General features: G+C 39.2%; 1 protein-coding gene across 1 annotated transcript in view; it reads right to left on the reverse strand.

The window, feature by feature from the left end:
• Positions 1-16,725, reverse strand: part of pcsk2 (proprotein convertase subtilisin/kexin type 2) — a 57,732-nt gene that overhangs the window by 24,420 nt on the left and 16,587 nt on the right. The window contains exons 6-8 of the mRNA XM_020047685.2: positions 9,462-9,538; positions 3,370-3,458; positions 537-712 (exon numbers count right to left, since the gene is read on the reverse strand). Of these exons, the coding sequence (XP_019903244.1) occupies positions 537-712; positions 3,370-3,458; positions 9,462-9,538 (342 nt within the window). The remainder of the gene's footprint in view (positions 1-536; positions 713-3,369; positions 3,459-9,461; positions 9,539-16,725) is intronic.

The raw sequence follows: 16,725 nt of genomic DNA on the forward strand, positions 1-16,725 counted from the left end.
AGTGGAGAGATTGTACCAGAGCAGGGATGACAAGTGTTCCTCAGCTATAGGAGAGAATTAAAAACACATGCATGGCTGTTTAATGGAAAAAAGCCTAATTGAATGATTCTCATCTCGGTTTGTGGAAAAGAAAGTGCTTCTTTTGTTGTTGTACAAGCTACGCCGTGCCTAGCCTAAGGTAATGGTGTGTATATAAGTGATCATTAGCCTGACAGTCTGAGTGGAATACTGAGTGGCTGTGTTCCTTAGCCAGGCTTTGGATCACGTTTTGCACCTACTCAGCAAGGCCAAAGGAGATCGGATCAGAGCGGACCAGACCACCCCTTGCATGTGGTATTTCGATTATTCAAGCAGCTAATTGCCAGCGGCACCAGCAGTATGCTGACTGTGTGTGATGTTGTGTAAAAGCAAGGCCATTCTTTTTCCTCTGTGAGTTAAGGCTCATGCTGTGAGCTTAAAAAAAAATTACCCAGTCACTCTTCAATGTAACCCTGCTATCATATCGAGTCATGCCACAGTTGTGTGTGTGTGTTTACCTTGTTGACTCCATCAGCCATGGCCTGAAGAGTGAGCTCTCGGGGGCCATCTACCGTCTTGCCGTCATCGGTGGGCCCCCAGCTGGCACTATAGATGTCAATGATCTGGGGCATGTGGCTGATGGAGGACGCCTCGATGATGTCTGTCATGAAGGGCTGGTCCAGCATGCGGATCCCTGGGGGAGGAGGAGAGGTGGAGTGGGCATGTGGAAGACACACACTGTTGACACGCCATTGAAATTCTAAGCATTTCCGTATGCCGTTAACTGGGACTGGTTCACCATTTTCTAGCATGATGTCCGATGGTATCTCACCCCGAAAGTAAGTCGTGGGCTGGTAGAAATGTGGTTAGCTTGAAATTCATGGGTGTTATTGGGCTATGTGAAATTAGTTACCTGAAATCAAGTGAAGTTAACACATTTGGTTAGTTGTTCAGGAAGACGCATGTTCGCATGCCCCTATCACCATCCTAGGTGTATCACTTGTGGTGACTGTAGTAAGCTGACATTTGTCAAACTGTTTAAATATAACTGAATCATAGATTTAAATACATTCCTGGCCCAAATGCTCCTTTCAGGGTGAAGAACCACCTAACATGGTACTGTAACATACTGAACTACTCCTTTAAGTACTTGATAGCAAAATCAACTGTGTACCCACCAGTTCATTTGAGTATCATTACATGTAGAGTTTGTGTAGCGTTGCCATGACAACATATGTTGCTGGTGCCAAGCAGAAGGAGAGAGGGCTGATGGGTAATTTATCCACATCAAAATAGGCTGAGGTAATAGGTGTTGGTGCTAATCTTTACTCTGTATAATGTACAGGCACTGTTTTCTTTGTTACAAAAGCAGCATCCTTCCTCTGCAAATACATTAGATAGATACCCATCTGAAATTGTACTGTATATCAGCAACCTGTGATGAATTTATTAGTAGAAGTACTGTATATACTGAATCAATATATATCATTAAAGCCTTTTTAAATGTGTTTTTTCTTTCAACCTTGATGGATATCAATTGGTTCAGGATTCTATTAATATCATACATAATGAAGAAGTGCCTGCATTGGAAATTGTAATTTCATGCAAAGCAAAGTGTTAAGAGCTTGTAGATAAACTAGACAACATATTGAACTGATGCCAGGGTTTTGGATGAGTGTGGACAAATCACATTTTCTTGGCTTCTACATTACATTGCTGCTCCAGGAGCCAAATCAAAGTTGGAAATCAGTAAGCTGTGGGACTATTGGATGTGCAGAATGGTTTCGATTAATGTTGTCATTTTACTTCTCACATTTATTTAATGGAATCGAAAGTGTATTTTGGTAACACTTTATTTAAAGCCCATATGCGTAACACATTATGCAGTACTGCTGTACTCATAATGCAATATAATACAGTAATAATGCAGTATAAGAAAAGTTATAGACATTCGTAATGACTCATGAAGACTTGTGATGTTGTATACATAATGACCTATAATGTACAGAAACATAGTGCTTCACAATTACTGGGAAATCTTTCCTCAAGGATCATACAGCATTATAATTATTAACACTGTAATAAGACATGACTATAACATTATAAAGTGGCCATTGGCCCTCCAACAATGGGCTAGGCGGAGAACGGGCCGTTTACTACCTAAGAAATGCACATGCAGTCACAGAAGGTCTCACATTAAATAGAAAATGGTGCCATTTGCTACATATGCCCTCGGAAAGGCAAACCTTTCTGAGTTAGCTAAATAGCATATATTTTCTATTAATACAACTGTCTTGGGGTCCTCTGTTGCTTATTTGTTATGTTTTTCTGCTCTGGGATCAAATCCAACTTGGACATGTAAATGCTTACACAATGTATGTTAGATTGATTCGGATAAAACAGACGTGCAGGTCTTTGACTTTGCGTTCTTTCTTAGACACTTTATGTGAATGTATTTTGAGTGCCAAATTGCCAGCTGTTTGTTTTGTGTGGCAATGAATGTTATGTTATTCAACTTGTTGAATAAAGCAGAGAATGAAAGATATTGTGTTGTGTCAATATGAAATGTGCAGAACGTTTCACTTGACTGAATGCAGACAATGGCCACTTTATAATGTCATGGTAATGTCTTATGTTTGTGTGATTAGACATTTCATCACTTTACCCAAAGCAATCAAAGATTACTTTATAGTGGCTTATAAGTATGCTATAACACACCCAGAAAAAGATTATGATGCATTGCTTACTGACCACATCATTCAGATTAATCACAGTGTTGATAATTATAAGGCTGTATGATCCTTGACGAAAGATTTCCCAGTAATTGTGAAGCATTATGCTTCAGTACATTATAGGTCATTATAATTAAACATATAATGCATTATGAGTATTTGTATAGAACAATACAAGTCTTCATGAGTCTTTGTGTGTCTATCTGTTACCACATTATACAGCATTATTGTACTCATAATGCAATATAATATAGTAATAACACAGTATAAGCATAGTTATAGACACTCATGAAGGCTCAAGAAGACTTGTGATGTTGTATACAAATATTCACAAGGCATTATGTGTTACGCTTGTGGGCTTTAAATAAAGTGTTACCAAAATATGCTTGTGATTCCATTAAATGAATGTAAATGTGAGAAGTAAAATGACAACATTAATCGAAACAATTCCACACATCCAATATATCAACAAGGACATTCATTTAATTATTGATGAATACCACTAACGTTAATATTATAATGATAACTGTCAGTTCTACACACGTTTGAATATTAATGTGATCACTTGTAGGCCTTCTGTTGCTTCTACCTTTTCTTTGCTAACATAGTGGGGACATACCTGCCACCTTGGAGTTGTATGCCACTCCCACTCCGCAGATGTTGTTGTTGGCGGCTGCAGACACCTCACCAGCACACCTTGTTCCATGACTACACACAGAAACACACCAGTAGACAGCACACGGGATGAAGTAGGAAAATATTTTGGGAATCGATTGGTATCTTGTCAATGTTTTGTCACAGCTATTGCAGACTTTGTGAATTCTGTGTAAATCTATTGTGTCTGACCAGAATAGGATTACCGGTTTCAAAATGCATGGCATTTTGGGGCAGAAATCAATACGAATTAGCATAAAGAATCCTTCATTGTGTCACATTAGCTACGGGCAGTATACTCACATAGCAAACACCCAATTGCTATTAATAATGTGCAGACAAACATCCAACTCCATAGGAAGGGCAGCAGTGTTACAATAGCTACTATACACAGGGAAACGCTTTTGCTTTCATTTGATAATGTCATGATATGTTAAGCCTTTCTGTAATTCCTTAGCGCTTGTACTGTGTAATTCATGCAATCTTCCCCTGAAAGAATGGTTCTTCATCAGGAGGCAGGTGCAGGTGTTTGACAAGCGGGAGCCTGTTCTGGAAACCGAGTAAATATGAAGGCCCAACATCTCTTATGACCCAACAAGTCAAAGTCAAAGAGAGTAGAGCAAATTATGAAAAATATATTAATAATGAGTTAATAAAGATGATGGCTTGTACATTAATTTACTGTAATTTGAAGTTAATATGCAGATGTACAGCTGAGTTCCTTCTAGACAGTATTTGCATCTTTTGAATGTATGGCGATGGTTATAGAGTCATTTGGTATTCTTGAAGGAATAAGTCATTTTGACTACATATACTATACATGTATTCTCCCTCTCTATTCTCCATTCCCTGCTCTCTTTGTCCCTCACTCTATTCTGCTCCCTCTCTTCTCTCTCTCTGTACTGCTTCTTCTCATCAGTTAGTCTAGTTCAACATCTAGAATATCCTCTGGATGCTCTCTCACATCTTATCATACACAACTTGCCGCACACGCACACAAAAATGCACACACACACACACACAGACCGGGAGAGTAGCGACCTTGAAACACTTAACGCTCATAATGCACAAAACCCTCTATTCCCTCTCCCCCCAACGTGTGGCTAGGCTATTGCTACGCAGACTAAATCTGGAACCGCTAATTCAATACTGTAGAGGTATGTGATCTAGGTGGGGGGGTACAGTGCATTTGCATTACGCTCAGACCTTGTTGCCCACTTTGGGAGACTGGATTTTCCACTACTTAACAAATGTATGCATCACAATGGGCGTGTGGCTGAATAATTGCCAGTCGCATGCACTGGTTGGGTGCTTTATTCTTCAGCTGCCTGCATGGTCGTTAGAAAGCTAGGATTGTTATTTGGTATTCTGTTGTCAGGTCCCAGTTTTAGGTGTTGATAGTGGGATTGAGCAATACTTGCATGCACTTGGGAATTTCCAGAAGGGGCTCGATGATGCACATTCTTTTTGTTTTAACAAAGTTCTGAGCGATTTAAAATGTAACGGGCCACGTGAGATTCAAGGCTAAATTTGCGGTCTCACGACTCAGACGACCTGACCTGTGTGTTTGTACTGCCTGACTACTTTCTTTCACTTTCAGTGTCTTGGTGTTCTTGCTCCTCTTTCTATCTCCATCTTACTCTCTTGTTTTGCTGTCTGTTTTTCCTTTTTTGTCCTTCTTTTCTTTCATCCTCCATCCCATCGTTGAATGATAGCTCATTGGGTGTGATTATTTGTATTAAATTAAATATGATATGTGGATTATATGAATTAGAATTACAATATAAAATAGCATTGAATCAAGCAGTAAATCAAATTAAGTAGAATTGGATACAATTTCTGGCTTCTTTATTAAACTGGTTATCGACTTTTGATCAAAGTCTGGCAACATAATATTTGTCTCTAGGTTATATTGCTTGCTCCTTGTGGTTTCAGGGTGTGTGTTTTGTTAAAGGCCAGGTGTTTTGTAAAAGCACTTTATGACAAGTCCTGATGTAAAAAGTGTTTTAGAAATACATTTGGTCATACTGGACCTATTTTAAAGGTGTAAACCACCCGAAACGAGTTGTGAAAAGTACTTGTAGCTATGAAGTGATACTACACAATTGCACTTAAGTTATTTGGGTGTCACTAGGTTGTACTGAACCTATCTAAAATTTTTAAGATGTGGTCTGCACCTTTGAAAAGGTATGACATGGGTATCTGCTGCCTGTGTTTGGCACAGGGGTTGGTCTCTGAAACAGTTCAAAACAGTGGACGTATGATATATTGACATACAGTGGGGCAAAAAAGTATTTAGTCAGCCACCAATTGTTCTCCCACTTAAAAAGATGAGAGAGGCCTGTAATTTTCATCGTAGGTACACTTCAACTATGAGAGACAAAATGAGAAACAAAATTCCAGAAAATCTCATTGTAGGATTTTTTATGAATTCATTGGTAAATTATGGTGGAAAATAGGTATTTGGTCAATAACAAAAGTTCATCTCAATACTTTGTTATAATAGCATTCATGAGTCTCGTTTTCTCTGAAAAGTAATGTCTTGAAGGTTACTTCCATGAAGTGTTAATGAAAAATGTTTAATGTACCGCATATTAGTGTACTTCATTATTTTAACACATATAATTCAATGTTAAAATATATGACATGGATTGTATTATGATATTGTGAGAAGCTATATATTTCATAAACATATTCAGGGCACATATGTGAATATATACATATATTCTACATATACTGTACGTACATATATGTTTTACATTAGTTTTCCGTGTAGGGGAAGTGGGGAGGGCCAGAGGATAACAATGGAGGATAACAATGTGATGACAAGAGAACCATTCCGAGCAGAATCAGAATTGACTTTGCTGTGTACACTTAATTTACCAATAATTCTACTTGGCATAAAAGTGCTGCTAGTGGGAAACATACACAGACAGAATATAAAACATCAACTTTAGTTGCTGTATAAAATACACAAGCGGTGAGGATATGTGATGAAGGGATATGGGCGGTAAAAGTATGGCTTGTACATTAATTTACTGTAATTTGAAGTTAATATGCAGATGTACAGCTGAGTTCCTTCTAGACAGTATTTGCATCTTTTAAATGTATGGCGATGGTTATAGATTTGAAAGCAGTACAGTACAGCTACTTAATACCGGTTAAGTAGCTGTACTGTACTGCTACCAGTTAGCCTTTGTGGGGCAGATAATGGAGAGACAGAAACTGCAGCCATTTCAGTCGTTCAGTATTCTTAAGAGCAAGTTTTAGTTCATAAAAATAAATCAATGTATATCATGCTGAACAAGCATGTAAGCAAAATATCTAGCCCTGCTGCCAAAGCAACAGAAGATACATTATTTGACAGGGCAAAATAATTTGGCTTGGTTTTCAAACTATAGCCAAGCTGTGTGGAATGAGAAGTGCAAATAGTGCCGAGTGTAACTATCCCTGGTCATTGGTCAAAAACAGCCTTATCAAGCTTTTACCAAATGTATCAATTTAAAAGAAGATTAGGAAATTCCTAGAATTTCTGATTTCTATTTTCATAGGATGGTTGAGGTGCAGCATTCAAAAGGACATACTAGGGAGGTGTGTTCCTGGCTGGGCTTCCCACAGGGCAGCTGCAGTGAGCCCTTTCTGCCCTCCCAGCATGCTTTGCCACAGACAGTCTGCTATTTATAAACAACCAGCTAATTGGCCACCAAACCCTGAGCTTACACAGCAGTATCAACACTACACAACACACATACGCACACATATGTGAGAAGAGCAGTGAGGGTGGATGGAGTTTTCTGTTTAATGGTCTATCCTTCAGGTGCCATTGGCAGCAGTGGGTCATGCTATATGAAGAAGCGATGGAAGAGATATACAGCGCAATTGGACACAAGGTCACCACTATAAGCACTGCAGTCAGGGCAGAGTGGACTTTCACCTATCTGACCTCCGTATTTCTACTGATCTCTCAAAGCATAGATACAGGTACATCACCAGGTACAAGGTACATCACCAGAAAGAGAGGAAAATATTCATGTTGGCAAACTCATCCACATAAAGATGATTTAATATAAACTCTATCTAAAGCTTTTCACATAAGGAGTATTTGTCAGCCAATGTTAAAGGCACTGTGTAGATTTCTTTCTAAGCAATGACTGTCTCCCCCTCCCATTCCCTTACCAAACAAACCGAAATATTATTAGCTAGTCTATGTGGAAAATGGGCACGTTTAGGTTAGATGGAGGTTAGTAGTGGTTGTCTAAAACCAGTCTGAGAAGGCCACAAGTGAAAGCAAACTGATAGACACACTGGCGAAAATGTTTCACTGGGGAATATACAGTGAGGGAAAAAATTTTTTATCCCCTGCTGATTTTGTACTTTTGCCCACTGAGAAAGAAATTATCAGTCTATAATTTTAATGGTAGATTTATTTGAACAGTGAGAGACAGAATAACAACAAAACAATCCAGAAAAACGCATTTCAAAAATTTTCTAAATTCATTTGCATTTTAATGAGTGAAATAAGTATTTCATCCCCTCTCAATCAGAAAAATGTCTGGCTCCCTGGTGTCTTTTATACAGTTAACCAGCTGAAATTAGGAGCACACTCTTAAAGGGAGTGCTCCTAATCTCAGTTTGTTACCTGTATAAAAGACACCTGTCCACAGAAGCAATCAATCAGATTCCAAACTCTCCACCATGGCCAAGACCAAAGAGCTGTCCAAGGATGTCAGGGACAAGATTGTAGACCTACACAAAGCTGGAATGGGTTACAAGACCACCGCCAAGCAGCTTGGTGAGAAGGTGACAACAGTTGGTGTGATTATTCGCAAACTGAAGAAACACAAAAGAACTGTCAATCTCCCTTGGTCTGGGGCTCCATGCAAGATCTCACCTCGTGGAGTTGCAATGATCATGAGAATGGTGAGGAATCAGCCCAGAACGACACAGGAGGATATTCGAGCTCTTTGGCATCAACTCAACTCGTGTTTGGAGGAGGAGGAATGCTGCCTATGATCCCAAGAACACCATCCCCACCGTCAAACATGGAGGTGGAAACATTATGCTTTGGGGGTGTTTCTCTGCTAAGGGGACAGGACAACTTCACCGCATCAAAGGGACGATGGGCGGCGCCATGTACCATCAAATCTTGGATGAGAACCTCCTTCCCTCAGCTAGAGCATTGAAAAAGGGTCGTGGATGGGTATTCCAGCATGGCAATGTCCCAAAACACACGGCCAAGGCAACAAAGGAGTTGCTCAAAAAGAAGCACATTAAGGTCCTGGAGTGCCCTAGCCAGTCTCCAGACCTTAATCCTATAGAAAATCAGATGAGGGAGGTGAAGGTTCGAGTTGCCAAAGTCAGCCTTGAAACCTTAATGACTTGGAGAAGATATGCAAAGAGGAGTAGGACAAATCCCTCCTGATTTAGAGTGCAAAACTGGTGGCCAACTACAAGAAACGTCTGACCTCTGTGATTGCCAACAAGGGTTTTGCCACCAAGTACTAAGTCATGTTTTGCAAAGGGGTCAAATACTTATTTCAAAATTATAGACTGATAATTTCTTTGTCAGTGGCAAATGTACAAAATTAGCAGGGGATAAAAATAAATATTCCCTCACTGTATTAGGCACAATTTTGTAGAAAAACAATATTTGAAACGTTAACTTAAAACATTCCTGCAGATACAGCAGGAGTACAGCAAAACATTACAAATTTAACATTAACAAGACATGTAACAATAAATTGTGTTTTAAATAAAAAAAAACAATGTCTTTTAACCCCCAGTCTACTCAGAGTACCCCATCTAGATATACTGTAATATTGATCTGTTTCCTTATTAACAGCCCTGGGACATGTGTTGTGGACAATAACACTACAGGAGTAATGCTATTACTGTTAGTGCTCAAAGACTGAATAAAGACAAAATCAACACAAACCTGGAGACCAGATAGCATAGGCAAAAATATCTTAACTTACTCCTCTGCAAACATATACTGTTATACAGTCAGGCATGCAAGGATAACTTTAGAGGAAGGCAAGCTGGCCAGTTTGTCTTTACCTGTTAAACCAGTCATCTGTGTAGCGGGGATATGGGTATGGGTCATTGCTGCTGAAGTCATAGCTGGCCTCAGCATTCTGAAATGAAAGAACAAAAAGTGTTAAAATCAGGCAAGATACGAGTCACAATAGGAAAAACAAAACAGGAAAACAAGCATTCCTTACTCGTCCAAATCTTGTGTTCTCTCCATTAAATAATGGGTTGGGACACCATATTGCCATAGCACATTCTCCCTAAATTAGGCAATGAAATGCTTTGTTTCAGTCCTACAGAATAATTTTTTTGTTCCAAATATACTAACCACCAGAGGCCAAGTTATCTTGGAAAATCTAGGTGGAATACTCATGCCATCAAGACTACAGTGTTGTATGTTTAGTCCATTAAAAGAATACGGTAATATATTATTCTTTGTGCACAAAAAAAGCTAGCCGATTCAGTGATTGTACTTCTCGTTTATGTAAATACTGTATTAACATTTTATATATCCAGCCCAAAATGGGAGGTTTAAAGAAATAATTCATTATTTCCAATAATTATTGGAAGGAGTAGGAAAACCTTGCAGCTGTCTGGTATTATCCCTTGAAATGGTAGCAATTCATGTGGTATTTTGGTTGCAAGGAACTTTTAATAAGCAGGTGCATGAAGAGTCCTATTAGGAGCCTTTTAATAAATACTGAATAATAATGCTGTAGGGTTGTTTTCATGTCTCTGGTACTGTGGGCATTACATCATGAAATTATTAGATGAAAGTGTATCAAGGTGTTTGGAAGTCAGTGGATTATCCCTGTGTTTTGGAGTGCATTGCTCCACTCAATGTCAAAAAACAGTATCTCTGTGAAATGTTCTGGGTCTTCAAGCAGGACAACCATGACAAACTTATTACAAAAGCAGTTGCTGTCTTTAATTTCTAAAGAGTTCTAATGTGACGTTAATATATAGCCACTACAGGGAACCAAGCTGAGACACTGACACACCAATTACTCCTGCTATTTAATTCAACACGGCCAAAAGTAATAGGAGTGGAATTAACCGTGGAGAAAAGCAGGACAAAACAGATGCAGAAAACAGATGCACCTGTCGGCAACTCATCAACCCAGCCTGAGTAATCAGCAAATGGCTTGCTCTGGAGAGAAGCTACACACATACATTTGCATAGGCACACATACACAAACACACACACACGCACAAACAAACATGAAAATCTACATATCCACAACCCTTTATATTAATCTGTAAAAAAAATCTCATACTCTCTCTTTCTCTCTTTAGACATCTCACACATTTCTTTCACACCTGGTTCTCTTTGAGTTGACAATTGTAGAAGATTCTTCTAAGGATTTCTCTTTAATTATTCTTCTCACCCAAGAATTATCCACTAGCCACCTGCAATAGGTCTCTTGTCACTGTCTTTCCAATATTTACTTTCAGTATTTATTTCTGTTTATACCATATGTGGGTGATTACAAAACCGGTCTACATTTCTGTTCCACTCCCTATTTAGTCAGCCACCAATTGTGCAAGTTCTCCCACTTAAAAAGATGAAAGAGGCCTGTAATTTTCATCGTAGGTACACTTCAACTATGAGAGACAAAATGAGAAAAAGAAATCCAGAAAATCACATTGTAGGATTTTTAATGAATTCATTGGTAAATTCCTCGGTAAAATAAGTATTTGGTCACCTACAAACATTACTGGCTCTCACAGACGTGTAACTTCTTCTTTAAGAGGCTCCTGTGTCCTCCACTCATTACCTGTATTAATGGCACCTGTTTGAACTTGTTATCAGTATAAAAGACACCTGTCCACAACCTCAAACAGTCACACTCCAAACTCCATTATGGCCAAGACCAAAGAGCTGTCAAAGGACACCAGAAACAAAATTGTAGACCTGCACCAGGCTGGGAAGACTGAATCTGCAATAGGTAAGCAGCTTGGTGTGAAGAAATCTACTGTGGGAGCAATTATAAGAAAATGGAAGACATACAAGACCACTGATAATCTCCCTCAATCCGGAGCTCCACGCATGATCTCACCCCGTGGGGTCAAAATGATCACAAGAACAGTGAGCAAAAACCCCAGAAACACACAGGGGGACCTAGTGAATGACCTGCAGAGAGCTGGGACCAAAGTAACAAAGGCTACCATCAGTAACACACTACGCCGCCAGGGACTCAAATCCTGCAGTGCCAGACGTGTCCCCCTGCTTAAGCCAGTACACGTCCAGGCCCGTCTGAGGTAAAATTAATGAATTCATTAAAAATTAAAAAAGTGGGAGCACAATTGGTGGCTGACTAAATACTTTTATGCCCCACTGTATTGCAGTCAGTGTTTATATTGAGAGGCTGCTGTTCCATACTGCTACATTTCATGTTTGAGGTAAAACAGTTAATGTTGTGTTGTATATTGCATTTGTTGCTCATCTTCATCAACCAAAATAATTCTGGTGGGGAATGTGTGAGGATACAGCCCTCTTTAGTACCAATGATTGAGATAGTTTTGTCCTCTGTTAACAAAGAAATCCCCTATCATGTTGCCAAAATAAAGACAAGGGAGAATTTAATACCAAACATAACCTCATTAGATTCAAAAGTAATTCAATAAATTTTACATTCATACAATCAACACTGAAAGTACTACAGATTTGTAAAATCTTAACTAAACAGAAAACAGAGCTTAGAGACTTACAGAGGACAATAGCAATAATATTTCTCAAAATGAAATGTTATAGTTTTTGAAATGAGGTTTAAAATAAAGTATTCATATTTTGACAGTTTGCTTTGTAAGTACAGCATCTCATTCATAACATACTTCTCTCTCACATATTGGTCATATACAGTGGGGAGAACAAGTATTTCATACACTGCTGATTTTGCAGGTTTTCCTACTCACAAAGCATGTAGAGGTCTGTAATTTTTATCATAGGTACACTTCAACTGTGTGAGACGGAATATAAAAAAAAGGTATGTGATCTTGGCCAACAACCTCCTTCCCTCAGTAAGAGCATTGAAGATGGGTCGTGGCTGGGTCTTCCAGCATGACAACGACCCGAAACACACAGCCAGGGCAACTAAGGAGTGGCTCCGTAAGAAGCATCTCAAGGTCCTGGAGTGGCCTAGCCAGTCTCCAGACCTGAACCCAATAGAAAATCTTTGGAGGGAGCCCAGCCACAGCCCCGAAACCTGAAGGATCTGGAGAAGGTCTGTATGGAGGAGTGGGCCAAAATCCCTGCTGCAGTGTGTGCAAACCTGGTCAAGAACTAGAGGAAACGTATGTTCTCTTTAATTGCAAACAAAGGTTTCTGTACCAAATATATAGTTCTGCTTTTCTGATGTATCAAATAATTATGTCATGCAATAAAATGCAAATTAATTACTTAAAAATCATACAATGTGATTTTCAGGATTTTTTGGATTCTGTCACTCACAGCAAAATCAGCAGTGTATCAAATACTTGTTCTCCCCACTATAAGCCCCAATCTCTCTAATCACAGTTCCTATGCAATTCTTTATTTGTGCTGACAGTAGCATTTGTGAATAGTGGAGTTTTGACAGAGTTTTGCCTAGACACCAGAGAGACGCCTGTGAGTGTTGCCATGATCATTAGGTGGCAAACACATTAGATCAGTCAGTGGGACGACAGCCAGTTCAGACCAACCAAGGCAACGGCTGGCATTTACCTAACGAGGATACAGGGATGACTCAGTGAGGAACAAAGAGATGCCAGACACTACCGTCTTTTTGCTCTGTGGTATCAGACGGTAATTACAGAAACGTGGAGCAAGTAACAAGGTGAAGGGAATGACCTCCAGTAGTAGTATGAGGTTGAGAGGGGTTGAAGGGGTTGTTACCTCTGTATATAGGGATGGTTGAGGCTCAGGGTCGGTGTTTAGGCTAATCGTTTGTTTAGGCTTATTTTCATGCTACTGAAACAGCGAAACATTTCAAAGGGATCGGGATGTTATGTACACATGTTAACTCAAAATGGTAGTGGGATTAAAAGGTCTCCAAGATAGTATGATAGCACAAAAAACTCTGATATTATTTTAGGCAAGTTAACTGAGAATAATTTCTCATTTACAAGTATGACCTGTTAAAAGTCTTGAAGACTGCAAGACATCACTCAGTTCCACAAATAAAGAAAATCTCATTTATTTTGGTCTGGAGATTGTGTTGCTATTTTACTTGTGTTTGCTAGAGAACTGAAACATTTTCACCTTTAAAATACAGTAAATTCATTCTAAGAAGCCACATGGACAGGAGGGCAATGATACTTGCCTTAATTTTGTTGCATTATCAAGTCTAGTATGTTGGTCTGAGCGATGTACAAGAGGCACTACACAAATTAGTTCCAGCCCTCCCTTACTTCCAGTGCCCATGGAAGACTTTCTTGAGTGCAGCACTACAGATCTGTCATGGCAAAGGTATAACACTCTCTTCCAGAGGTCTATAAGAGGCATTTTCAAACTACGGAAGTGTGGCCAAACGCAATACGGAAGCAAACCTTGCTGGGTGATCCTCTTGGTACCCTAGGCCCTCTAGCCTCTTATTGTAGACTGTTTGTTAACAATCTTGGTTTTGTCTTTGATAGCTCCTTCAAACTCAATAAGCAAATTAGTCTAGCAGTGAAATCTAGCTTCTTTCAGCTAAGACTTTTGGCAAAAGTTAAGGTTTATCTTCCTCCGAGGGATTTTAAGAAAGTTGTCCATGCATTTATTAAGTCTCGACTGGATTACTGAAATTCTTTGTACCTGGGGGTAGATCAGAAAACCCTAAATCGGCTCCAGTTAGTACAAAATGCCACCACTCAACGTTTAACCGGTATAAGAAAACGGTAGCACATAACACCAATCTTGGCCTCCCTCCATTGGCTTCCTGTTTGTTTCAGGATTGATTTAAAGATTTTAATGCTTGTCTTTAAGGTTTTAAATGGATTGGCCCCTTAATATCTGTCTGAACTTTTACATCGTCATTCTCCAGCCCGAGCACTGAGGTCAGCTAACCAGTTACTTCTAGTTGTCCCAAAAGCCAGGCTAAAAACTAGAGGGGATTGAGCTTTCGCAGTGAGTGGTCCCATCCTCTGGAATAGCCAACCACTGCATATTCGAAATGCCCAGAATATAAACACTTTTAAGTCATTGCTATCTGTCTTTCCTTTCTTAGCTGAGTTGGCCTTAACATTTTTGTGCTGCTATTTTGTCTGTGTCTTATGTGTATCTACGTAATTTTTTACCTGTACATTTCATATATTTTGTATACTTTGTTATTTTGTCCTGTACAGCACTTTGGTCAATGACAGTTGTTTTTATATGCTTTATAAATAAAGTTGACATTGACATTAGAATTTGTGTATAATCCTGGTTATCTGAAGGAGGGATTGGGGTACAACATGTATGCACGCACCTCTCTCTTTACCTACTTCAACTCAGCCAAGTGTTTTATAAGAAATTCTAACATTTGGGGGTACGAACATGTTCTATATGCATTTAGCCCCAACCTAAGATCCAGAGGTCAATGTTGTAATATTTGTTTATCAGACAGAGTGTGTGCAAATGATTGTGCAATGGATGGAGTGGCAACATGAAAATGCAGATAACCCTGATCTCCTGCCGGTCGTTGTTAACGTGCTAACAGCACACCCTGCAGATGCACCACTTAAATACTGTCTGCTGTCCCGTTTCACAAAACATTCTGAGCCAATGAGCAGACAGTCGATTGCATTTCATTTAGAACAATAAACAAGATTTAAGAGGGTGATTTATGAGGTCAATTACAATGGGAGCTCCCTGCAGATTATGTGCAATGGTAATGGTAAAAATAATTTACCGTATTAAAATGATTTCCTACTAGGTGTCATAGAATGTGGCATCCCTACACACACAATTCATTTGTATAAATGTGCACTCTTGGGCATACTAATGCTTACCAATGAACAGTTTGCAATGTTTGCAGTCTTCAGGGAAATAAGAAGAAATAAAACAACAGATTCAGTCCAGGAAGAGAGGGAAGATGAACTAATTGACCTCATTAGCATTTTACAAACACATACACACACACACACACACAAAAACATAGACACGACACACAACCACTCTAAATTAAACCTCAACTGAACGGTGATTATCTTCTGTGTGGTGAATGGCATATTCAGTGACTTACACTGTAGTTTAATGATGGTTGGGGAAATCATCTTTGTGTTCCAGAGGATCAGCATGATAAAATAAATAATACACACAGAATCTATGCACACACACATTCCAAACATTACACACATCCACTACAAAAACATGACCACACAAACAAGACTGCAACACACGCAGAAACACAGATGAAGACAGAAAGTTGTGATCCCCTGCAGCAACACAAAGATGAGATGATTTCCCCCCAATCATCAGCAGGAATACAGTATAACCCACACACAGGAAGTGTGTAGCTCTATGTGAGTTTGAGATCCTTACACAGCATGATCCATCAGCCTAGTGGAGCATGTTACTCCTGCATCGCCCCCACTACCACGCTCACAGGGGTCTATTTTTGGGCTAAGACTCATCCCGTTAACAGGCACACAAAGACACACACACACACACACACACACATACTGGCATTACGCACAAACAGCAGAGCTTATGACCGCTTGAAGCTATAAAGACATCCACACAGTCTCAGGCTCTAAGAAATCAAGTTTCATTTCCTGTTTTGAAATTATTCAATTATTTTCCATTATCCTTACAGGAAACTGTTCACATTTAATCATCTCACACCTAGCCTTCTTTGAAGCCCTGGCATCATTAGAAGATGTGAGCGGACAGAAAAGTGTATGTGATGTGTGCGTTTAGACGATTCAATTCACACTTCTCTTCTGCCTGTGGCAGCCTGTACCACTTTGACTCTTCCTCCTATGTGCAATCTGTCTAAACAATTTGATGTTAGTTTTTACCTGTACTGAAACCCTAAATAACACATTTCCAGATTAAGGAAGCATTCTGGGTGTTTCAGAGTATTTAAATTATGTTGTTGATATTTATAACATTAGATTCAATTAGATATACATTCAAACACACTTCAAACACCAGATCATTCATTCTGTAATTTTTCCCCCCTGTATTCATTACACAATCAGTGTTTTAAGTCTTTCTTTTTGTGTCTCTAATGAAGTACACATTTCTGGATTGTGGTCTTAGGAAAGACATGACTGGTTTCCTGCACCTGCATTCAGCTTCCTGTTGTTGTATTTGCTAATCCAAGTTTATCTTTTTAAAAGGCTAATT

This window comes from Esox lucius, chromosome 6 (assembly GCF_011004845.1).
Source record: "Esox lucius isolate fEsoLuc1 chromosome 6, fEsoLuc1.pri, whole genome shotgun sequence".
Classification (NCBI taxonomy): Eukaryota; Metazoa; Chordata; class Actinopteri; order Esociformes; family Esocidae; genus Esox; species Esox lucius.